At 43.9% G+C, this 24,813-nt stretch overlaps 1 protein-coding gene across 1 annotated transcript in view; it reads left to right on the top strand.

Moving 5' to 3' along the window:
* LOC126281749 (furin-like protease 2) overlaps positions 1-24,813 on the top strand; it is a 710,013-nt gene that overhangs the window by 592,133 nt on the left and 93,067 nt on the right. The window contains 1 exon segment of the mRNA XM_049980936.1: positions 5,110-5,381. Within this exon segment, the coding sequence (XP_049836893.1) occupies positions 5,110-5,381 (272 nt within the window).

A 24,813-nucleotide genomic window follows, 5' to 3' on the forward strand; every position in this document is an offset into this window, starting at 1 on the left:
CACCGTGCGACAACCGCAGGTCAAATGCACCGCATAGTCGTAACCCGATGTAATTTAAACCCGCAAACCGCCCACCAGAGCGTTGTTTCACTATGTGTCATCATTATCCTTAATTTCAGTATCAATGTTCTAGTCCACTACATATGGCCACCACAAGTAAGGATGACCTTATTTGGCACCAACCATATACTAAACGTTTGGTACCAGCGCATACCATCGGTGAACCAGTTCTTCATTCCTTGCGTCATTAAACGTCATCTTTCACTATTGGTTGGAAACTATTCAAGTGCCGGACTAGGGAACTAGCGTTCCATTCGTAGGCTGCCAATAACATGAGCAACACAAGCGGCTGCATTTGGATTTGTCTCGTGATTGGAAAGCCTGGACTGCGGAAGAACGGCAGCCCACTGTTTCAGATATTAACCACAATTACGCTTTACCTCGCATACTCAATGTCGACAGGTTCGGTAGCAAATGGAGGCAATGTTGTTACTCCTGATATCATTTTGTAGGAAGCTATTGGGTATGTCCATAAGTGACAGCTGTTAGTGATTACTGAAACTCTGACGGCACAACGGAATGTCACAGACATCCTGCATCCTCATGCTTTACCTTTCAGGCATACAGGATAATGGACGTCCATACAATGCAGGTATCTCTATGAACCGTCTGCGTGATGATAAGGTAGTCCCAAGGTCAGGAAGATCTCCTTATCTGTCTCGATGAAGTACATGTGTGTGGCCAGCTCGAAAGTCATACCCTTACTAGTGCCATTTTTCAGGAGCAGTTACAGCAGTTGTTGACCACCTTGCCACAGCAGAAGAAATAGCTGCTTTATGGTACGCTTTACTTTATCAGTGAATGTATTTAAGCCAGGAGAGGCGCAGTGCCCTACTAATGAAAGGACTCACACTGCTAAGATTTTTGCAAATTTAAGTCGGTCTTGTAATCACCGAGCAACACAAAATACCTTCTCAACGTATGAGGTGTCATTTCATTTCCTTCTCCTCTTCCGAGTGATTTTCATTTTTTGCTAAGCAATGTGTCATGCTAGAGGCTTTACGGTTTCTTACTGCTGCATAGCTTCGTAATGACCAATGGGCGAAATGTACTAATCCATAAATTACGAAATAGTTCATTATCCTTATTAGTTGTATGGCATTCCACATTACTTTAAAAATACGAAATAAATTATTTACACAATTTACTAACTTATTTATGTAATTATATCATTATCCATATACTTAATTACATCCGCTGTACCACCCATGAAGACCGACGTGTTTCCACGGTAGGAATTTTGAGGGCAGTGTTCAAAAATATGTCTGACAGACGGTCTTGAAAAGTCGCAAGTGCAGTCGAAAGTCATAGCCCTTTTCCCATCTGTATAGTTCGTAACCGCATCTCCCATCGTCAGTCTGGATCTTGTTGAGGGGTGCCTATTGTTTGATGTTAGCTTGGAGAAAGCTGTGGCGCTTGCGTGGAGTGTTGTTGTGTCACTCTTGCGTTTAATATTCCTGGAACCTGAAGTTATTGTCCTCTAAATACCTAGCTGCTCTCAGTGGTAGACGTCTGGAGCGGAATCTCTTGATTCATTTAGTAGGAATGTCTACGATGATTGGCAACTCCTGGTAGTTGCAAATTTCGTATATTCCATCAGGCGAATACTTTTCCTACTCAGGTAACGTGGTGGAATGCGGCTCAGAGCAGGTGTCCAGAATATTGGAGTGGACGCAGATACACCAGTAACGATCAGCATTGTTTGATAAAATACTATTTGTAGAAGCAGTCTTCATCATGTTTAAGTTATTTATTTCCTTCGGGGATTGGTTTCGATTTCTTGTTGCATCGCCATCACACAATTTTACCCTTTGAAAAAGAGTAACATACTTTCTCAGAAGTCAAAGAACTTGAAATCAATGTTAAGAATAAAGTAATGTAAAAGTATGGCTTATATACTGTTGTTAGTAGCAGGGGATGGTGGCATCGAGAGCTCTCTGGATAGGCGTAAAGACACTGCTGAATAAGGACCATTTACTAGTAGTTTAGAAGCGATAGGTCCGCTCCAGCTTCGACACATCGCTACGAATAGCCCTTTGTAGTGAGACATAAATACATTTCTTTTTCCATCTTCTTTCCTCCGCTCTACGTTGATCTCCCAATCCCCTCTAAATCATTTTCCTCCTCCCGCTCTCTGAGTATCTCGCCTTCCCCCTCTTTTGTCGATTTCTTGATTACCCCGGCTCCTCCTCGAACCTTTGTCTATCCTTTTCCATTCCTTCTCACTGTCAATCTAATCTTGTTCCATTTCTTTGTCCCTCTTCTCCTCCTCCTCCCCTTGTTCACTTGCTTCTCCCTCTTAAGTGCGTACTCGTTCTCCCTCTCCAGACATCTCCTCCTGCCCAATTTGTCTTTCTGTCACCCAGTTATCACCCCCACTCCAATATCGGGCTGTCAGTCCTTATCCCCACGATATTTCCCTTCCGATAGTAAGTAAAAATGGGATGAAGTCGATCCTGGGCTTTAGGAGGTGCTTTTTACCTACAGATTTGCTAGAGTACAGTAGTATTTTAACCCCTGGGTCTAACACTCTGCTCCTCCAGGGGGAAGGCGTGATGGTCACCGGCAGGAATCGGCCCGGTGGATGAGTGTCGAGGTCCCGTGTGCCACCCAGCCTGTGGATGGTTTTTAAGGCTATTTTCCATATGTCTTGGTGAATGTGGACTGATTCCCCTTATTCCGCTTCAGGTACACTATGTCGGTGATTTATGCGCAAACACTGTCTCCACGAACGCGTCCACCATAATTACCCAATATCGCTAACATTCAGGGTTACGCTAGTCTGGTATGAGACGTTCTCGGGGGCAGGGGGTAGACTCAACGGGTAGCCGGGCCGCACAATAACCCTGGGTTCCGTGTGAGGCAGCGGTGGTGTGAGTAAACTGCTGGAGTCCGTTTTGGGGTTGTGAACAACTGAGGGCTACGTTGGGAACGAAGCAGCTCTGTCGTTTCTGGGTCCCCGGTTCAGTACGCAATACACACACACACACACACACACACACACATATATATATATATATATATATATATATATATATATATATATATATATATGCAGATGGCCACGGAGTACCGCAGGTAGCCTTGCTCGAGATCTTACCGCCGGCCAATGTGGCCGAGCGGTTCTAGGCGCTTCAGTCTGGAACCGCACGACCGCTACGGTCGCAGGTTCGAATTCTGCTTCGGGTACGGATATGTGTGATATCCTTAGTTAGGTATAAGTAGTTATAAATTCATGGGGACTGATGACCTTAAAAGTTAAGTCCCATAGTGCTCAGAGCCATTTTTGACTATCCCAAAATCATACGATTTTCATGTTAGGTGCATTGTGCTGCGACCTACTTCCAGATACTCCATATCAAGGACCTCAGTAGACATTAGACATAGTGAGAGTGCAGAATGGGGGGCTCTGCGGAACTCACGGACAGCGAACGTGGTGAATTGATTGGGTATCACTTGTGCCATACGTCAGTACGCGAGATTTTATACTAGTAATCACCTCCAGGGCCACTGTTTCAGATGTGACAGTAATGTGGAAACGTGAAAGGCCGACCTCTTCTGTTGACTGACAGAGACAGCCGACAATTGGAGAGGGTCGTAACGTGTAATAGGCACACATCTATCCAGACCATCACACCGGTATTCCAAACTGCATCAGGATGCATTGCAAGTACTGTGATGGATCAGGATGCATTGCAAGTACTGTGACAGTTATGTAAGAGGTGAGAAAACTTGTTTTTCATGGTCGAGCGGCTTTCTAAAAATGCGAGACATCACGCAGGTAAAAGCCAAACGACACCTCGCTTGGTGTAAGGAGCGCAAACATTGGACGACTGAACAGTGGAAAAACGTTGTGTGGAGTGACGAATGACGGATAAAATTTAGCGATCCGGTGGCAGTGTGTGGGTATGGCGAATGCCCTGTGAACGTCATCTTCCACTGTGTGTAGTGCCAACAGTAAAATTCCGAGGTGGTGATGTTACGTTGTGGTCGTGTTTTTCACGGAGGGGGTTTTCACCTCTTGTTCTATTGCGTGGCACTATCACAGCACAGGTCTACATTGATGTTTTAAGCAGCTTCTTTCTTGCCAGAGTTGAAGAGCAATGCGGGGATGGCGATTGCATCTTTCAGCACGATCGAGCACCTATTCATAGTGCACGGCCTGTGGTGGATTGGTTGCACGACAGTGACATCCCTGTAATGGACTGGGCTGCACAGAGTCCTGAGCTGAATCCTATAGAACTTCTTTAAGAGGTTTTGGAATGCCGACTTCGAGCCAGGCCTCACAGACCTACGTCGATATCTCTCCTCACTGCAGCATTGCGTGAAGAATGGGCTGCGAATACAATGATTAAAACGGCTCTGAGCACTATGGAACTTAACTTCTAAGGTCATCAGTCCCTTAGAACTTAGAAGTACTTAAACCTAACTAACTTAAGGACATCACACACATCCATGCCCGAGGCAGGATTCGAACCTGCGACCGTAGCGGTCGCGCGGTTCCAGTCTGTATCACCTAGAACCACTCGGCCTCCCCGGTCGGCTAATGGGCTGCCATTCTCCAAGAAACCTTCCAGCACCTGCCTGAACGTATCCTTGAAAGAGTGAAAGCTGTCCTGAAGTCTAAGGGTGGGCCAACACGATACTGAATTCCAGCATTACCGACGGAGGGCGCCACGTACTTGTAAGTCATTTTCAGCCAGGTGTTTGGATACTTTTGATCGCATAATGTACGTCAATTGTGAGGTGTGTTACTGTGCACATATTGTCGAATGTGGAACGTTACTCTTCACAAGAGTTGGCAGACATGTATTTAATCTTCGGCGGTAACATGTAGTCCCGGAAAACCAGTAATAATCTATTACTATGAGCTTTGCTGTTGTTACGTGGTGTGTGCTGCAGTTCCCTACGTGAAGCAGGCCAAGTGTCATCTGCTTCAATGTGACCTACAAGATTGACACCCAGTGTATATCCATTTTTCTAATACACATGGATTAACTTTCCGTGTAGCCAACGTAGTAGCGGTGGTGACGTGGTCCGTGTCGGCAGGTGCTCGCCTTGCCACGCGACGTGCGAGTCGTGCCGCGGCGGCGCGGGCGCGGCGCAGTGCGTGACGTGCCGGCGCGGACTGCTGTTCTCCGGCGGCAAGTGCCGCGAGGCGTGTCCGGCGGGTCAGCGGCCCGACGCCCGCCGCCGCGAGTGCGCCGCCTGTCCGCCGGGTTGCCTACACTGCAGCGCCACCGCCTGCCTGGCCTGCGCGCCCGGCTGGACACTGCACGCCGCCGCCTGTCTCCCGCGCGGCAACACGCACTGCGACTCCGGTGAGTAACCGAACATCCACATTCCTCAGCGGGGTGCAGTGTGCGCTCTTTCACATCCAGTATGAGCCAGGGTAAAAACTGCTGTTTTGAAGAGCGCGCCGTAGCGCGTAGTGTGAAGCAGTCGACCTCCGTTTCTGGCGGTTGCACCGCTGTGGCAATCGCAGCTTTGATGTCTCCCTCTGGGGGGAAAGGGGAAAGGTTGCCTGTTCACGTGCATTTAAGGGGTGCAATGAGCTCGCCAGTCGGTCAGTCTGGGCAGTTGCCAGTCAGTGTCTGTCTGTCGTCCCGAGTGCTAGCATGTGCTAGGCCGCCAGTCCGCTCGAATTTGTTCAGGCAATGGTCACTGGCGATTGGATCGATCGGTTCGTCGGTCGCGCAATGGGACACATGATGACTTGTCCGTCTAAGCGTCGGCGTATGTGAGGACACTCCAGTGGGCTGCGGTGTAAAGCGAGGGGTAGTGGCTTCGCGGCCGACACGATAATAACAAGAGCGAACCTACGACATCGGTCTGGCCGGTGCCAGCGGCGACGCCGTGAGACGGGAGATCGACACGCCTTCCTGCGTCCGTTGAAGCGGCTGGCAGAGAACGGTTCGGGAGAGAGTTTTGTGGGTGCTACGCCAGGTCTTCGCCAGAAATCGCAGTTTATTAGAAGTTAAGTGATTGCTAATATGTTGTTTCATTTACTTGTTAAATTCTATTTGTTTTCTTCGTCGGTCTCTCGTCTCCAGCTTGCTCGTCTGTCTCTCGTCCGGATTTGTTAGGCAGTTAGTGTCTGTCTGTCGGTCTGCCGTACGTTAATAGCTGCCTCTGTCATGTTTGTCGGATTCGGTGTTAACGAATTTATAGCTTGAAGTGTAACAGCCGAATTCCTGAAATATGTTTTCATCTTGATTATCGTCTTGAGAGGCGGTATATGTGTAAAGTAGAGTATGGTAAGGAAAACGTTTCTGAAGAAGAGAAATTTGTTAACATCGAGTATTGATTTAAGTGTCAGGAAGCCGTTTCTGAAAGTATTTATTCAGAGTGTAGCCATATATGGAAGTGAAACATGGACGACAAATAGTTTAGACAAGAAAAGAATAGAAGCTTTCGAAATATGGTGCTACATAAGAATGCTGAAGATTAGATGGGTAGATCACTTAACTAATATGGAGGTATTGAATAGAATTCTGGAGAAGAGGAGTTTGTGGCACAACTTAACCAAAAGAAGGGATCGATTTGTTGGACATGTTCTGAGGCATCAAGGGGACACTAATTTAATACTGGTGAGCAGCGTGTAGGGTAAAAATCGCAGAGGGAGACCAAGAGATGAATACGCTAAGCAGATTCAGAAGGATGTAGGTTGCAGTAGTTACTGGGAGATGAAGAAGCTGGCACAGGATAGAGTAGCATGGAGAGGTGCATGCAACCAGTCCCAGGGCTGAAGACCACAACAACAACAACAGAGGATGTTTGTATATTTTATGTAAGACTGCATTTCGTGGGGTTTTATTTAAATGGTTATTTTATTATATAAAGTTGCCACCCTTCCAACGTAAGAGCTTTATTTTATAAAGTCAAGTTGCACCTTCGGTGGTAAGTTAATTTCTTTAATGTTAGTGTTTTGTACCATTTCCATCGCTCTCACAGGGTGCATAGTTTATGTGCATGTGTGAGTTGTTAGAATTTTTAGTTTAAAGTAATCTGGTGTGTTGAAGATTGCACCAGTGTAGTCTTTCAGAGGTTGTACTAAGCGGTCGTGACAATGGCCGTGTCAAAGGGCAGTGTCAAGGTTCTCAGCCCGAAAGCTCATACTGTCAATATCTGCTCCTTTCGCCTCTGAATAAAATTGTAACTTCATATTTTGAAGGTGCTTTTTAATAATAATTCTAAATCTGTTTTTTTTTAAAGAGGTCTTGTAGGAATAAAATTTTTAAGTTGTTGAAAGAAATATAATTTGTTTTCATCTTTTACCCACTGGCAACTACTTCCACGATCACATAGTGTGATTAAATTTGTTAATGCCCTTGGTGAATCCTTAGTCAATAAAGTAAATTCTTAAGAAAAGGTTTTGAAAGTAAATTCACGGTTCACAGTACCTTTACGTTTAAATGAAATGTTGAAACGAAAGAGCCTAGAAACGTGAAGGACATTATGATCTCCAGTTCAGACTCCAATGCTAGACGATTAAATTATGTCAAAAGTATCATAGGATAGTTCACTCAATTCATTAGTGGAATGTACCGTGAAATAAACACGTACAATTTTTCCATAATTTTACAAAATGGAATAATTTATTCGGAATTGCGGGATGTTTCTGACATTAGATACGTTAGGTATGAACATATTACGTACTGCTCACGCATACAAATTTGCGTCAGTCTGGGACTCGATTCTGAATTTCTCACTTATCTCGAATGCTCGGCTTAACACAGAGGTCGTCAAGAATGTTACACCTAGGCCCGGACTTGGCACGCGTGCCATAGAGCATAGCCTGGCTGGCACATTTCCCTCACAGCCACGCCACGCTGTCTAAGACTAAGGAGTCCGAAACTGTGAACGCGCTGCATTTAAATGGCAATGCAGTACCGGTTGGTTTTATATTTCGCATTTCACAACGACAAAGCTAAAAATCTAAACAAATATTGTTTATTATTTATTTCTGGCTCGGTGATGACATACAATTTTTAGCCGGTAGAAACTCTTTACTATCATATTCGAGAGAACTACTTTCACCCAAACTTGTTGGTCGAAATATTATAGCGCTTTTGTAAACCTTATTACATTAACATGGAAACTCTACCTTAAGAAAGCACTTTAGACGTCCTGTTCACCTTTAACTTTAAAAGGATTTCTCTTTGAAAGGAAAATTAACTTTCAGGTCAGTTACTTACTTCAGTATATACACAAGGATCCTTTCAACGGTACGGAACACGCTTAAAAAAAAAAAAAAAAAAAAAAAAAAAAAAAAAAAAAAAAAAAAACAGATGTAAGATTTGCAGTGCCCGCAGGACATTTAGGAAACTGATCTCGCAATTTATTAATTTATTCAAGGTCACAATGAATTCTTCAAACCTCCCATTTTTCCTACCGCCAGTGAGCTTGGGGCTCCGATCTGTGTTTGTCACAATGTGGCCCTTCTACATCGCTATTTTATTTTTAATGCATCCCCAGCAAATCAAAAAGAAATTGTTCCTCACCTTTATGTGTCTTTCTGTGTGTAGTGTGTAGTCGAGTCCGCTTAACTTGCCAGGTCAGCAATTGCAATTTTCTTTCCCGCACACCTTTTTCCTTCAGAATCTCAACAACAGCGAGTTTTAAATCCCAGAACGGTTCCTGGCATGTTCCTTGACTTAACCAATGTAGAGTATGCGTAGTGTTTGTTCAGGTTCATGTGAATACTGATGCCACTGACATCGACATCGGAATAATATGTGCGACTTCAGAAATTGTACTACTCTTACCATCACTTCCTTCGTATGCTCTATGACGGCCAATTTAGCACAGAGCTTCTTGATGTGCAGAGCATTGAATAAAATCAGTCGACCGATCTAATTTTTTGCTCTTCCATTGTCAACTAAATCTTTAAATTCTTTTCTGCTCGCTATTGTAATGTCGCTTTATAGGAAATCTACAGTAACCGTTACCTATGCACACTGAGAATTCTCTCTCCTCTCTTTTGTCATTGCCATTCATTTTGAAAGGCCTGTCACGATGCATCATTATACTGCTTGTTTTTGCGCAAACAGCCACTGTACCAGTGAACTTCCTCCATATGACGAAAAAATAACGAAGGATAATTTGTGCTGACGACACCACTATTCTGACAAACTGAAGAGCGTTCTGCTGATCGAAATATGTCACAGAATAATACTGAACGAAACGTTGTGCTCTTCCGGGTTATGATATGTTATATTAACCGGGGACCTAGAAACGACGGAGAGGCTCCGTCCCCGCAGCCGCAGTGGTCCACAACCCCACGACGACTACCTCAGTCCACTTCATCCCTTCGTCGCCCCACACCGAAGCCAGGGTTGTTGTGCGTTTCGGCCCCCAGTGGACCGCCCCCCCCCCCCCCCCCCGGGGAACGTCTCACACCAGACGAGAGTAACCCCTATGTTTGCGTGGTAGAGTAATGGTATTGTACGCGTACGTGGAGTACTTGTTTGCGCAGCAATCACTGACATATTGTAGCTGAGGCGGAATAAGGGGAACCAGCCCTCATTTGCCGAGGCAGATAGAAAACCGCCTCAAAAGCATCCACAGACTGGCCGGCGCACCGGACCTCGACACAATTCCGCCTGCCGGATTCGTGCTGGGAATCGGCGCTCCTTGCCGCCCGGAAACCCATGCGTTAGACCGCACGGCCAACCGGGCGAGCGCTCTTCCGGGTACTCCCCAGAAATGCCGACCAAAGCAGAGACAGTCCGGGCCTTGGCCTGCCAGTGGCCCGTACATCTTGCACAAGAAGACGCGCTGTGGCCACTTCTACCTCAACCACTTCGGCCATTCGAGCACGCTTGCAGGACTGAGCCAAACTTCCGTGTGTCATACTGTCTATGGCACCATCGGTGCTTTACTTGAATTCCAGCCAGAGGGCTTCAAGAAGAAATATTTTTATGTAACACCTTTAGATACTGTCTTCATACCTTATGCAACTAATGTCAGAAAGATTCCTGAATTGCTAATAAATTTCATAAATTTGGTACAGCTGCAAGATCGTGACTAATGACTGTTTCTTGAGACATTGTTAAAATCAGGTGTTGCAAGACTTAACAGGCTAAATGATAACGTAGTACAAACACTGAATACGTTTCTTCCCCTGGAACACTGTGGCGGAAATGTCAGTTACGCGACGAACGACGGAGTCGTAGACTGTATCCCATATGAAGTTTCTCACATCCGGGAGGACGACGTTTCAATTTCGCCTCCGGCCATCCTGATTTAGGTTTTCCGTGATTTCCCTAAATCACTCCAGGCAAATGCCAGGATAGTTCCTTTGAAAAGGCATGGCCGACTTCCTTCTCCGTCCTTTCCTGATGCGATGAGACCGATGACGTCGCAGTTTGGTCACTTCCCATAAACAACGAAACCCAAATGAAGTTTGGGTTGGTGCTGGAAGCATTCGTGAATCGCCAAAGTGGTTAAGGCAACCGATCGTGACTAATGGGACGTGACGTTGGGAGTTCAGATTCTTTAAAATTTCCATGTGTCACCAACAGGTAATACCTTCATACCGCACATAACGCCGCCAACGTGAGAAATATTTCATAAATTCATTACAGCTACAAAATCGGCAACAGTGCCAGTATCTTAAGTCATTACTACAGAAAATACAAGCAAAACGTCCAATTGGGAAAACTGGAAAACAGCAATAAAGGCCACCAACGGAAACAATTTTCTTTATGACGTGTACAGTTTAAACACTGCATTAGATATACTCTCTTTGTGGAGTGAAACGTATCAGAACCGTTTCAAAAATAATCTCCCAAAAAAAAGACCTGTCTCAAACAGATTAATTATGATACAGAATGGATCTCTCTCTCATCAGTGACCTAAAGCACACATAAGAAACAATTATAACATGTATTACAATGAAATAAGCAGCTACACTGTTTTCACTCTAAGAAGGAAGAGGGTCATTTTTCTGGGTAATGTGATCTAAAAACTAATCAACGGAACTAAAACAGATCGTAAATCACGGCTCCATTGATTGAAGTTCTTCTCTTAAGCATGACTTCAGTAGCAAATTTCTACCAATACTTGGACAAAATTTCTGCAATTAAAAGATTAAAATAGCTTGCTCATAACAAAACGCAGAATGATCGGGGAACCATCTGACCACACAGTATACCGCGCACAATAAAGAACACAACGCTCTCGAACATCGTGAGACTATGAAACAAGATTAGTCGTTGGCGTGCACCAATACCAAAGTAGAGAAATGTTTGGGTATCAGCTAGTAAAGATAACCATTTATTTGTTTGTTGCATTGAAAATCCACAAGGTGTACGGCAAAATCCAGACAAATCACCGCATGACATGAGCCACGTTCGATGCGCCTGCTGACCTTTAGGTAAAACAGGTAGCAAATTCGACAGCTCATACACAACTTGTGATCTGGACGGAGAATCTATTGGGCCAGCAGACATAACAGTTTCTTGTCAGTGCTCAGCTTAAACTCCAAAGATAAACCCAAATCCACTTCTCCTGTACTGACCGTGTGAGAATCTAAATGTTGCCACGGAACTTCCGACCAATGTCACACTGTGCCAACAGTATGGTATGAGCTCCAAGTGCGAACAGCTCCACAGCTGTTCAACAAAACAGATAAGCTGTTGCGTTCGGTGGAGATAACAAGACCATGAGCCGAACAGCATAAAGCGCTTTAAAGCCTTGTCTCAAGACCAAGCTGCCATACAGCGTGACACACAGGCTGGCGTTGCCAAGAAACGCGACCTCAGTATATTTGAATATCGACAGCAAACGGCTCAGTTACTGTTGTTGTAGTCTTCAGTCTGAAGACTGTTTATTTAACTGCTTAAATAGCACAGTTTACTCATCTTTTAATGTTATTACACCTTATGACTGTAACGAAATCAACTGGAAGAATGATAATGCTACTTCATCTTCAGTTCTTTAAATCTCGATACAAGAATATGAACAGCGCCTACCTCTCTTCATCCACATTCATTCACAATCAGTGCTGAAAAAACTATCAAAATCGCAGGACCTTGTTACCTACTTGTGGATACTTCTGCTACACCAGCCGCGAAAAAATAAGGAGCGATGAGGAAACGAACTACGGTTTCAATGTGGGGTTTGAAGAAATTTTACTAAATTGCTCTTACTCCCAGTGATAAGTGATAAGGGAAATTCTATACTGAAAGGCTCTTTAATCTATATGTTTTCACCTTCCTGTTCAAGAAAGCACTTCGTAAAGTAATCACTGAGTTCGGTTAAATTATCCACAAACAGAAACTTCATTTCTGCACTCAGCTGAAACTCAGTAGCATCTAAAACCGTGTACCGATCAGGGGAAAAGTTTCATAAGACTTTACCATCCAGCTTTTTTCCTTTTACATCAGAAACTACTCTCTGAAGGATGGAAGTTTATCTTCCGCTGTGGTGTAGTTTCTTGCTCTTTGCTGCGCGGTAAGAAAGTTTTTAAGATGAAAGAAGAACCTTTATCGGGAATGAAGCTTGTCCATTGGAAGTTCTGATTTGTTCTGTCAATTAAATAAACGTGTGAGAAAATGTTCCAATTGCTTGTTTACGAAGTTGTCATGATTTGATTCAAGATGTCGTTTCGTTTTATTAGAAATCATGCTTTTAGTAGCTAGCATTTTGAAAGAAATGAATCTCTGTAGTCATTCCTCACGTCCAATAGTAGAAAAGTTAAAACAGAAATTCAAGTAACTGTTCTGTGATCGTAGTGTCTCCCGGCGTAGACAGTGTTCAGATGTTTAAATTCTCTTGCCCGGCGCACACTTGCTTCATTGTACGCCTGAAAATATCGGTATGTGCTGCTGTAGAAATGCCAGCGACATCATCCGGCTACATTCCCGTAAGTTATTCGAATACCTAATTATTGGCAGACACCCTGTATTTTTGTCTATTTCTGTATTTAGAGCTGAATGTCACATTTGAAATATTACGTCATGTAACAAATAACCATCAAATGTAATTGTACTCTACAATAATAATTTTTAATATAATCATTATTGATAAAAACAAATGACACATGTAGAAAGATTCTACTACAATCACGACGCTCCCATAGTAACACTACGTACTTTCTTGCTATCATTACTGGCATACACGTTGTTCTTTTACTCAGTAAGCACATTAATCACATAATTATTTTTATGAAATCCTTCTACTATAAGGCCACGACGATTGTGGTAATCATTAAGCACTGCTTCAAAACCATCACATTTGTTACCAACCTACAGTACCGTTACTAAACTGGCCATTCCTTAATGCCTACCAATCGATCTCTTCATTTAGTCAAATTGTGCCATAAGTTTCTTTTTCCCCAGTTCATTTCTATCTACCAAATACTTAACAAATTAATACTAGACGTTAAAAAATTCCCATGTTTCAAAAGTGGTGTTATTGCTGTTGCCAGTCATTGGTTATTTAACTGCCGCCTCTTATAAAATTAGAATGTCAACGGCGAGCCTTAATGTGTGAATTTATTGTGTGTGGTGTTGTTGTGGTTTTGTGTTTAACGTCCTGTCGACAACGAGTTCATTAGAGACGGAGCGCAAGCTCGGGTTAGGGAAGGATTGGGAAGGAAATCGGCCGTGCCCTTTCAAAGGAACCATCCCGGCATTTGCCTGAAACGATTTAGGGAAATCACGGAAAACCAAAATCAGGATGGCTGGAGATGGGATTGAACCGTCGTCCTCCCGAATGCGAGTTCAGTGTGCTAACCACTGCGGCACCTCGCTCGGTGTGTGTATTTATTCTCCCTGAGATCTAATTCACTCCCCAAAAATTTTGCTTGTACAAGATGAATAACATGACAAGCTCAAATCTCACTCCCTTATCATCGTATGCTCCCCTTGCATGTTTATCGTCTCTTCAAACTGTAGTCTGGTTACTTCACCAGTTGCAAATAATTCCATTACATTCATGTTTATCGTCTGTTCTAACAGTAGTCTGGTTCCTGTACCACTCGCAAATAATTTCATCCCTGCTAGGATCGCAATTCCGAAGGGTTCAGTGGTGTAGACAATACTGTCAGGACTTTTGCTAAATTTACAAGTGCTGTGAATATAGGTTTTCCTCCCTTCAAGCTTTTTTCTTATGTCAGTGGTAGGTTGATGGGTGTCTCTCGTTCTCCGCGAACGAAAGTGATCTCACGCGTGGTAGGCTTCTACATGTTTTCTAGCCTTCTGCGCGTAACTGATGTCAATATTTTGGAACCATGATTTATTCATTTCATGGTTCGGTAGTATCAACACCTGTCAGCACCCGCCTTTCTTAAGAACAGTAATCATCATAAATGTCTTGACGTCTTAGGATTTCCAGCTGTGTCATATATCTTTCACACTGAAGGCTACGTCCTCATACGAAGGCCAGTGATGTAGTCTTGCTTCTCACCACCAAAAAATCCAATTTGACACCCTAAAACATTTTAACAGTGTTACATATACCATTAACTGTGACCCTTTTGTCGCAGTGAAAGATGATCTGGATGAGAAATTATTTGTAGAGGTCTGCATTTCGGCTGTCCAGCAACTATTGTACCTCGCAAACCACCTCGTAGCCATTCTGGAAAAGTTAACTGCAAATGGTTTCCTCAACTGCGGAAAGAGAAAGACGTCACTTGGAATATTTTCGGGATGATACAAGTGGTCAGACCAAGTTTAACACCTCAAAGAAGCCGTAGGTGGAACCACGCAACTGCTACGGTAACAGGTTCGAATCCTGCCTCGGGCATGGATGTGTGTGATGTCCTTAGGTTGGTTAGGTTTAAGTAGTTCTAAGTTATAGGGGACTGATGACCTCAGATGTTAAGTCCCATAGTGCCCAGAGCCATTTGAACCATTTTGAACCAAGCCGAAATTTGACTGTGTCTTTCGCCAAATGAGATCGCTGTCACGGCTCAAAAACTGTCACTTCGATAGTTTCCCGGGACTCTTACTTTTGGTAGTCTCCCATAATATCGTCAGGAGATTTTGTTACTACGATCCTGTATTTTAGGAGCGTTGGACGTTCGGGAACACCGTGCACCAGTTGACCCAAGCAAACGCCGTAGGAATCCACAGCTTTGCTGGTTCAACGACGGAAGGGACTTCAGCGGAGGTTCGTGCACCAGTTGACCCAAGTAAACGCCGTAGGAATCCACAGCTTTGCTGGTTCAACGACGGAAGGGACTTCAGCGGAGGAGCAATAACGCATGCTCAAAGCACTGCAGAAGGGAGAGTAGCCGCAGACTAGCGTGTCCGAGGTTATTCAATATAATCACAGCTGACCACATGTGCTGAAAACGGACGCCAAAGGAAGTGCGAGCTGTTCCCTGTATGAATGGGCACGTGAGACTGGTGCGTCCGTCATCAGTCAACGTCTACAGACCGTGTATGGTGAGAAGGCAATTTCTTGCCATTTGGTTCGTCGCTGGTGTTGCATGTTTAGAGAAATAAGGCAGATTGTTGACGAAGAAGGTCGAAGTAGGCGTCCCTCCATTTATGCACGAATGACAACAATATTGATAGAATATGGGACATGGTGTGAGCGGACAGGCACAAGACGGTGTCATACATCATTGTCTGTGCCCAGGCCCAGCACATGCTCCATGACATGTTAGGTAACCGATAAGTATCTGTATGAAGGGTGCCGAGAAATCTGACCTCAGATCCCTAGAATGGAAGAATAGAAACGAACCTCAGTCACTTGACTACCTGTTGAGAATCATCACCGGTGAGGATACATGTGTCCTACACTTTATTCCAGAATCCAAGGCCGTCCCGATGACGAGGAAGCATTCTACCTCGTAAACGAGGAAAAAATTCACAAAGTGTCGTCCTCAGCTCGAAAAGTTATGGCCACGGTGTTCTGGGACGTTAGTGGCGTGAGTGCCCTTGATTTCTTCCAGCACGACACCAAGAATCCATCAATGCGGCCCCATACTGCGACACCTTCACTAAATCCACGTCACACGTTCGACGAATGACACGAAGGCTCAGAGAAGGTGTTGTGCTCTTGGACCACAACGCAAATCAGTACAGAGCAAGTCTCACACAGGATCATATTCATCGCTTAGGATGAGGGTGACTGGATCACCCAGGTGATGTGTGAGGTGTCCCGATCTTAACCTATCAGATTTCACCAGTTCCCTACACTCCCGGATGTCGCTTTCAAACCAGTGCTGATGTGGAGCAGGTGTCTTCAAACTAAATGCACGCAACGACAAATAGCTCAATTTCTTCTGTGACTATGTTGAGAAATAGTGGAAGATGTATAGTTCATGATGCCATTGTGTACTTGTTTTTAGCAATAAATTTCACGCCAAAAGAACTCCTTCGTAGGTTAGTACTCCAGCGTAGCATTTCACGCCAAAAGAACTCCCTCGTAGGTTAGTACTCCAGCGTAGCAGTACCAATAAACATTCAGCATCACTTTGCCCATTGCTGGTTGCGGCTTTACGATTTTCGGCGATGGCGTATCCTCATGTCTTTTCTCCCATATCTCGAGTCACAGTGACTTACTCAGCACACGTCGATTATCATGAGGCGGCTAATGAAGTGATTTAGAGGACGCTGATGACACATTTAAATTTTAAAATCCGTTCATTGACTGGCGGTAAGGCTTATCTACGCATTTTATTGTAAATTACACCGTAATATTGCACACACTTCCGTGTTACACTGACGTTTTTTAACACTTCCCCCAAGAGATACCGGGAGCTAAGTATAAATAAAAGGCATCTTGAAATGTTTCAAGATGAACATCATATCTGATGCACGTCTTAATTAGACTTATCTGAGTTACAACTCCTGGTTCTCCTACTGAACTAATCCCTTGTCCTTAGTTTTCCCCGAGTAAGTTGACTCCATTTTCGTCAGACACATCCGCAAAAAGCTCACTCTCACTATCGACTGGTCAGTCCGTATCCTGAGCTATAAATGTAATCCACATCCAATAATTATTGCGAATGAAGATGAAGTTCTTTCTTTCCTTCCCTACAACTACTCGTATTCATACACGAACATGTATATTTTGAAAATGAAACCGTTAAAACAAAACGAAATATATTACTACTGTTCTTCATAAAAGATTCTTCCTCTAACTGGTAATCAGTAATCAGAGTCTTAACCAGGTTCAGTACATACAAAGCCACAAACACCTCGTTCTCCCCGTTACTCTATGCGAATATCGGCTTATTGCTTCACAGACGATTAACTCTAAGCTTAAACGCGCTTTCTACCAGTAATGCAACAGACATTGATTCTACCATTTTTTAACCATAATGCCGTCCTCACATGCGCCGTGAACGCAAACGAGGACGGCGTCGTTGACGGCATGGTATCCAAAAAGCTCAAGCAAATTATGACACTATACTTACTCGCCTATATGATATGCCCTCTGCACTGGCTGTTAACAGTTACATAATATGCGCTAAACACATCAATTTTTCGCATAAAGTAGTGATGTTGTTCTCATCAGTGATTGTTGAAGATCTACGTAGAAAATTAGGGAGAAAAAACATTTTGGTATCGTGGGCGAATAGCAGCAGAATTATACTTCGAATCAAGAACTTTAAAAGAATTTGACTGACTACTGAATAAAATGTACAGGACAATATATGGGACTAATAAACAATGATTCGAGCTTTATAAACTTTCATTTACTGGCAAAATCCTACGATAAGGCACAGAAGTAACTAATTTCAGCTAAACTGCTCCTCATCATAATGAGAAGCAACAGTGTTCTTAACTGTTACAGACAGAATTCTGCATCGGAGTATTACTGCAAAAATTTCGTCATGGGCGTGGTATTCAATAAGTCAACGCTAGAGAGGAATTGTAGTTATAGCAACGTTTAGAAATCGCACTTGGATCTTATGCATTCTTCAATCTGTTCATTATCAGTTAGTAAATGTTGACTGCGAGATTCAACAATTTTTCCTTCTCACAAGTTTCTCTTCACTCGAACCACATTTACCACAAATAATAATGTGAACTCAATAAAATTTGTGAACCACCATTAAAAACCAACATTACCAAGCCTCTTATCACTATACTCGTATTTTATTGACCTTTCGAATGATATAAGTGCATCTCTCTACGAAGCAAAACCACACTGGCTTCTATCAACGTCGGCACAAGAGATACGAATTTTACTGGTACAACAAATTTTCGCACCCCTCTGTGTACCATCATTTACAGAAAATCTCGTTTCGGTATCTTGATCATTGTACAAAATAAAAGGAGTGCCAGGTGAGAAAAATCATAGTTCGCTTATGGTAAAAGCGGCCCTGTTGTCCAGATCTATGGAAGAACTGATGTGTGTGAGCAAAAATGTGGAGATGGCAGAGAGCAAAATTGGCCTACTTCTGAAAGAATCGAATGCGAAGCATCCGGTGACGGGGATATTCATGAATGTTCAAGGAAGTTACTCCAGTCCTTGATGTTCCGAACCCAATATTACAAAGGGCTCGTAATTTTAAATACCTGTGGATAACATTCAAAGAGGACGCATCATGTGAGACAGAGATCAGTCCGAGGATTCAAGCCGCAAGCCGACCGTACCTCAGTTTCAGGACAGGTATTTCAATAGCGCAGTCTTTCAAGGAATTTCCAACTCCAGCTGTACAAAACACTAATGTAACGAGTGAGGATGTGTGGATGCGAAGTTTGGAGTGTCCTCGACAAAGACTTCTCTTTTTCGAGCAGAAAGTCTTGAGAAAAACCTACTATCTGGAACAATATGAGACCATTATGAGCTGGTTCAAATGGTTCAAATGGCTCTGAGCACTATGGGACTTAACATCTGAGGTCATCAGTCCCCTAAAACTTAAAACTATTTAAACCTTACTAACCTAAGAACATCACACACATCCATGCCCGAGGCAGGATTCGAACCTGCTACGGTAGCCGTCGCGTGGATACAGATTGAAGCGCCTAGTACCGCTCAGCGACTGCGGCCAGCCATTATGAGCTGGAGGTCATCGACAACGTTTCGAATATTGTTTACCAGGGAAACGAACGGCTCCTATTGGTTGGTCATTTCCCTCAAATGGAGGAGCTTACATGACCTTCAGAATCCACGTATGTTACTTCCCACGGAACACGACCATTAGGTAGAACAAAGAGAGGATGGGAAGAAGGAATCCTTTAGGATTCGCTGCAGATTGGCGTATAGCGTGATTGGTGGCAGAAAGCAGGAAATAGAATCAAGCGGAAGCAGAGATTTGTAGCCGGAAACAACGTTCTGCGTCTGACAGTGTAAATTACCTATAACAATTGTGATATATCGTTTATTTTTCTTTCCCAGTTGTATTTTTTTTCATTGCAGCTCCATCAGCATCCCACCGTGTCTGTGTCAAACCACACATCACGGTACAGGTGTTCTCTCGCGACAAATATGTCGACTATATTGTAAAGTAGTTAAGTTACGAAGTAAATGAGTGCAATTATTAGGGAATTCCTCCTGTATACCATGAAGATTATGTAGATTGAAAATAAAAAGCTAAACTCCGTCCGACGGGGTCTTGAAAGGCCCAATGGAACCAATCGACTGCCGTGTCATCGTCAATAAATAGGCGTCAGTATATGCAGATATGATCAGGCATGTAGTCAGCTGACCATTCTCCAGACCGTTGTACTTTCCGTGGTCGGAGTCACTATTTCTCGATCAAGTATCAACTCAATTTACTTTTGAATACATGATGGGAGTAGCAGTGATCAATGAGTTACAAATATTTATAATTTTTCTTTTCTTTCTGCTGGAGAATCACTTTCACTAGTGATTCTCCAGCAGAAAGAGGTTCCTACTCAATGGTCTGAGGATTACAGTAGTGGTCGAAACCGGTCATCTTAATAAATAAATCGTGATCAAGACTGAATAGTAAATATCACCTCAATTTGCCTGACACTGGCTGAACGGTCTCCACTTGCCAACAGCTCTCGACAGACCCGGATGGTCACCAGCCCAAGTGACAGCTAAGCCACTAGAGCCCGTCTGACGTGAACCGTGTTACTTTTGTGACATGTAGATCGAAAATAGCTCTTATTAAAAAAATTAGTTGTTGAAATTTTTGAGTTGGCTATACAAATTCGGTGAACAATATCTGTAAGACCTATTTCTAACTGCCTCTTGAAATTATTATAAAAAGTACTTTAATAAATCAAATTATACAAGCCAGTACCGTAAATATTTAGTGGTCATCTCTGAACATTAGCAATGTGTTAGCAGATACGATGTGGTGGAATCGTTGTTTCATGTAAGAATGAGCGATGGAAGCAATATTTCTCACTTCCGGCCCTGCCTAAAAATGAACAACGTCGCGGGGACGAGAGATGTTGTCCCCTCGTTTATCACACCGCAACCCTCGACGCTCGGCACTTTTTAAGCCGGCTTGGCGTCTAAATCAGCGTCAGCAGGAACCCGCCGCGAGATGACGAGGCAGAACGGCGGGGACAAAAATGCTCACTTCATTCCGCCCCCCAGGGCCCTCTGAATTATGAAGCCAAATCCGTTTGCCTAAACTCGTCTCGAGCGGCGAGAGTTTGCGCGGATCGATAGCGGGCGGCTGCGTCACTGCGCGGCGCCCGGATGTCGACTGTGAGCCGATTGTTAGCCGCGGGACGGGACGGGTTATTAATGGCCCCGGCAGACTGCTTCTTCCCCGGCGGACCGGCCTGCATCCACTGTGCCGCGAAGGACCGCCCGCCGCCGCTTGACAGGTCCCCCTCTCCGCGACCGCAAACTCAGTCTGGCGGCGAGGGCGGCTCGTTAGCATTCGTAGCTGAAGCGGCTAGTGTGTCTTCCAGGAGCTGTCTAACGGCAAATAGGATATAAATGATATTGACAATGAATGTTACTACTGCATCACATCACCTATTTTCTGAAATTTGTGCTGACAGTGGTATCAGTTAACTACGGAATCACCTTTTGTCGGGGTTACTTTCACATAACCTACTAAAATGCAGCAGGGTCACATTCTCGGCTGCCATCCGTTGTAAAGAGAGTTGATATGTTGCGTCCGTGTAATTTATTTCAGTATTCTTACGCCATGAGAAACTCAGTTTTCACTCTGCAATGCGCTGCTTTACACATATGCAGAGCTGATTTGGAACTGGATTATCTCTGCTGTCAAGTCGGTTTTTAGCAATACATACTGCTTTGATTACTCGAACTAGTGCACCTCTACAGGGATATTGGTAAATGTGGCCACGTACAATCACTTTTCCAGAAATGTGAAGGAAAGTGCCTCACTCATTCTCCGCGAAATTAGAAAACAAAAATAAGCACTGAGGGTTACGTATACGTGAGTGTTCAGAAAAGTAATACCCCGGAGGACCCGCCCGATTGGCCGTGCGGTCAAACACACAGCTTTCCGGGCGGGAAGGAGCGCCTCGTCCCCGTCACGAAACCGCCCGGCGGATTTGTGTCGAGGTCTGGTGAACCAGCCAGTCTGTGGATGCTTTTTAGGCGTTTTTCCATCTGCCTAGGCGAATGCGGGCTGGTTTCCCTTATTACGCCTCAGTTACACTATGTCGGCGATTGCTGCGCAAACAAGTTCTCCACGTACGCGTACACCACTATTACTCTACCACGCAAACATAGGGGTTACACTGGTCTGATATGAGACGTTCCCCGGGGGGGGGGGGGGGGGTCCTCCACCGGGGGCCGAACCGCACAACAACCCTGGCTTCGGTGTGGGGCGGCGGAGGGGTGAAGTGGACTGCCGTAGTCGTCGTGGGGTTGTGGACCACTGCGGCTGCGGCGGGGACGTAGCCTCTCCTTCGTTTCTAGGTCCCCGGATAACATACAATACAATACAACACCTCTCAACTCTTTTTCTGTTTACAGTACCAGTTAAGGTATTACATGCCTGTTACTCAGTTGACTGTACCAGTTCCCTGACACAAGTTGCAACACTGCACTATGGGGCTCCGAGTTGTAGTGTGTAACATGGTAGTGTACAACGTGACTTCAGAATAAGTCGGCATTAAACCTATTATGTTTGACATAAAACCTGGCCGGCTGCCTACTGCCGTGTAGTCTACGTATGCGCCGATCGTGACATGAGAAAAATGGAGCGGCTACCTTGTAACGATTTCTCTGGGTATCTAAACAATCTGACTACACTGTTGTCTGTGGAAGTCTCTGGAGTAAGTCTTGTCTAATGTGAGAAGTCTTACGTCATTTTGCTGAACGTGTTACAGAGAGGAGCTCTTCATTTGAATACAACGTCTAGCAATCAGGACTGCTTATTGCCTAAATTCTTGTAGCGCCTTTTGTGTGAATGTTGAAGTCCTTAGTGTAATGGAAGTGTAGCTACAGTGTATATCTCTTTCTGGGACACCAGTAATAACGGTTCCGTCCACTAACATTTTTGAGAAAGATTTCTCAGCAGACTGTCTGGCTTTAGACGCCGCATGTTTCAGGCCTCTCCGAGACCCACTTTCTGGCAGCCGTCAGTGGATGCAGCGGTGGAGCTGCATTTCCTCCCTGTAACGAAAGCGCCAGTCACCGCTCATCACGTTGGAGAGTGTAAAGTTCTTTACTGTCGTTGAGTATCCACAAAAATTTATATGATTTGCATTTCACACTCTATAGCAATGGAGACATACGACCTGTTTTTGTGTATCTTGTATTACACAAACACGCATGACGTGAATAATTTATCTTATAGTTTGGGATTCACGAGTTACGCAGACCGAAAATTAGCTTTATCTCTTGCTTGTATTTGTACAGCTTGGTATACTAATATGGAAACTGCCAGTAATGAAGTGCTTGTTTCTGTGTGACATTCGACTGCAAATGCAATCCAAAAGCCTTCAGATAACCTGGATCCAGTATTTCGTGGGTGCAGGCATCGGTGTCTCTTTTACGAGTACCAAGCAACAGCACACACAAAAGTGCCGTAAAAATTCGAAGGAACGATCAGCTTCATGTTCTTAGATACTTATTATTTGGGGACCAAACAAGGAGGGAGCATCAGAAAAGGAATGAATAAGCTAGTTATTATGCATTATATGTAGAGATCTCAAAGTGACAAACATATGAAGGCGCAGATTTGCACATTGTCCCCATTGACAGCTTAGGATCAGTTTTAATGGACATAATTTTCTGTTTCAACTCTGAGTATCCTCGAATGAATTAATTACTATGTCTCATCGAATAATTAGTTGACTGCGTTCCTTCTTAATTATATCCCCATCAAGAGGCTTCTTCATTCTCTTGGTAGTCGTGCAATTCTATTTGTATGTGGCACAACGCGGTACGGTGGCTTTCGAGGTGCAAAGCGTTTGGCATATTACCGTTTTATGACGTGTGCGGGAAAGTAGGTTTCCAAACACTTTTTATTCGCTTGAAATAAGTTTTCATGTAAAACTGAAAGAAAGAGTATATTATTCGTTTGTATTTTGGAGACACTATGGTCGTGATGAAAATTTAAATAACTCATCATTTGACATACCGTATTCCCAATGACCGGAAAAAAGTATTTAGTAGCTTTGCTACTACAGCGCAGAAATTGCGTAACATTCTTCCACATCGGAAAGGTTCAAAAATCAGGAATTCTGGAAACTAGACGACACTGTTGACTGTTACTACCAGTGTATCAGAATTTGAAAGGCACTGTAGCTGTACTAGCAATACACTCAGCATTCACACGAAAGGCGCTATAAAAATTCTGTCAACGGATGGTTCCGACTGCGAGACATTTTTCGTTCTAAGACGTGCTATTTACTGCTAGACCACGGGCTGGGAAGTAGCGTGACACCTCTAACAGAAGACTTTTTCCAGGAATTGCAGTAGCGTACAGTATTGCCAGATTGTGCAGTTAGTGGAACTTAAAGTATTATCAGTGTGGCCATGTCGCGATCGGCATCTGCTTATAGACTGCAGGGGCCCGCCAACATTCTGGTTTTATGACAAAGTATGTGCTCTGAGCAGTGACAGTATTAGTGATTTCGAACAAAAAGCTTAATATTGGCATTAACCCCATTCAGAAAGTTTTTCGAGATAGAACACATTTAATATCATTTTCTTAAGTTTTTCTTGAGTAACTACGAAATCGCATCTTCCACCGAAAACTTGGTGCAGTACAAGATTAAACCACATTAAATTTCCTGCAAGAACGTCCTATTATTTTTTCACTAAGACTAACAGTTCATGCAAAATAAGTCAAATCACCGAAAATCTCACGCAATGCACATACGCTGTTGTTTACGTAGCTTTTGTAGGCCTAATAGAGGTAGTTTCCGGACTTGATAGACCACAAGCGTTCTATTTGAAACTGTTCGTTTCTACTTCCTCTACAGTAATGTGCTACATTCTAAACAACGACAATGTTGGAGTAATAGTGAAAATAAATAGCAATGCACGTTGAATGGGTATAGCTCCGGAACCATTTCGAAAAGAGTAGTTGAAGTTTTTTGTTGCCATCAAAGTATGTACTTTTCCTCTCACCCACCCTGTTCATTGATGGTGTAGCCGAGCGGTTCTAGGCGCTTACGTCCGGAACCACGCTGCTGCTACGGTCGTAGGTTCGAATCCTTCCTCGGGCATGGATGTGTGTGATGTCCTTATGATAGTTAGGTTTCATTAGTTCTACGTCTAGGGGACTGATGATCTCAGACGTTAAGTCCCATAGTGCTCAGAGCCTTTTTTGTATGTTAATGAATGAGAGACAGCGTACTGTAATCCACGTTCTAAAAACTGAAAGAGTTCGTCCACACAAGGAGAACTTTTCCCTTCAGCATG

Source organism: Schistocerca gregaria, chromosome 7, assembly GCF_023897955.1.
Source record: "Schistocerca gregaria isolate iqSchGreg1 chromosome 7, iqSchGreg1.2, whole genome shotgun sequence".
In the NCBI taxonomy this organism is placed as follows: Eukaryota; Metazoa; Arthropoda; class Insecta; order Orthoptera; family Acrididae; genus Schistocerca; species Schistocerca gregaria.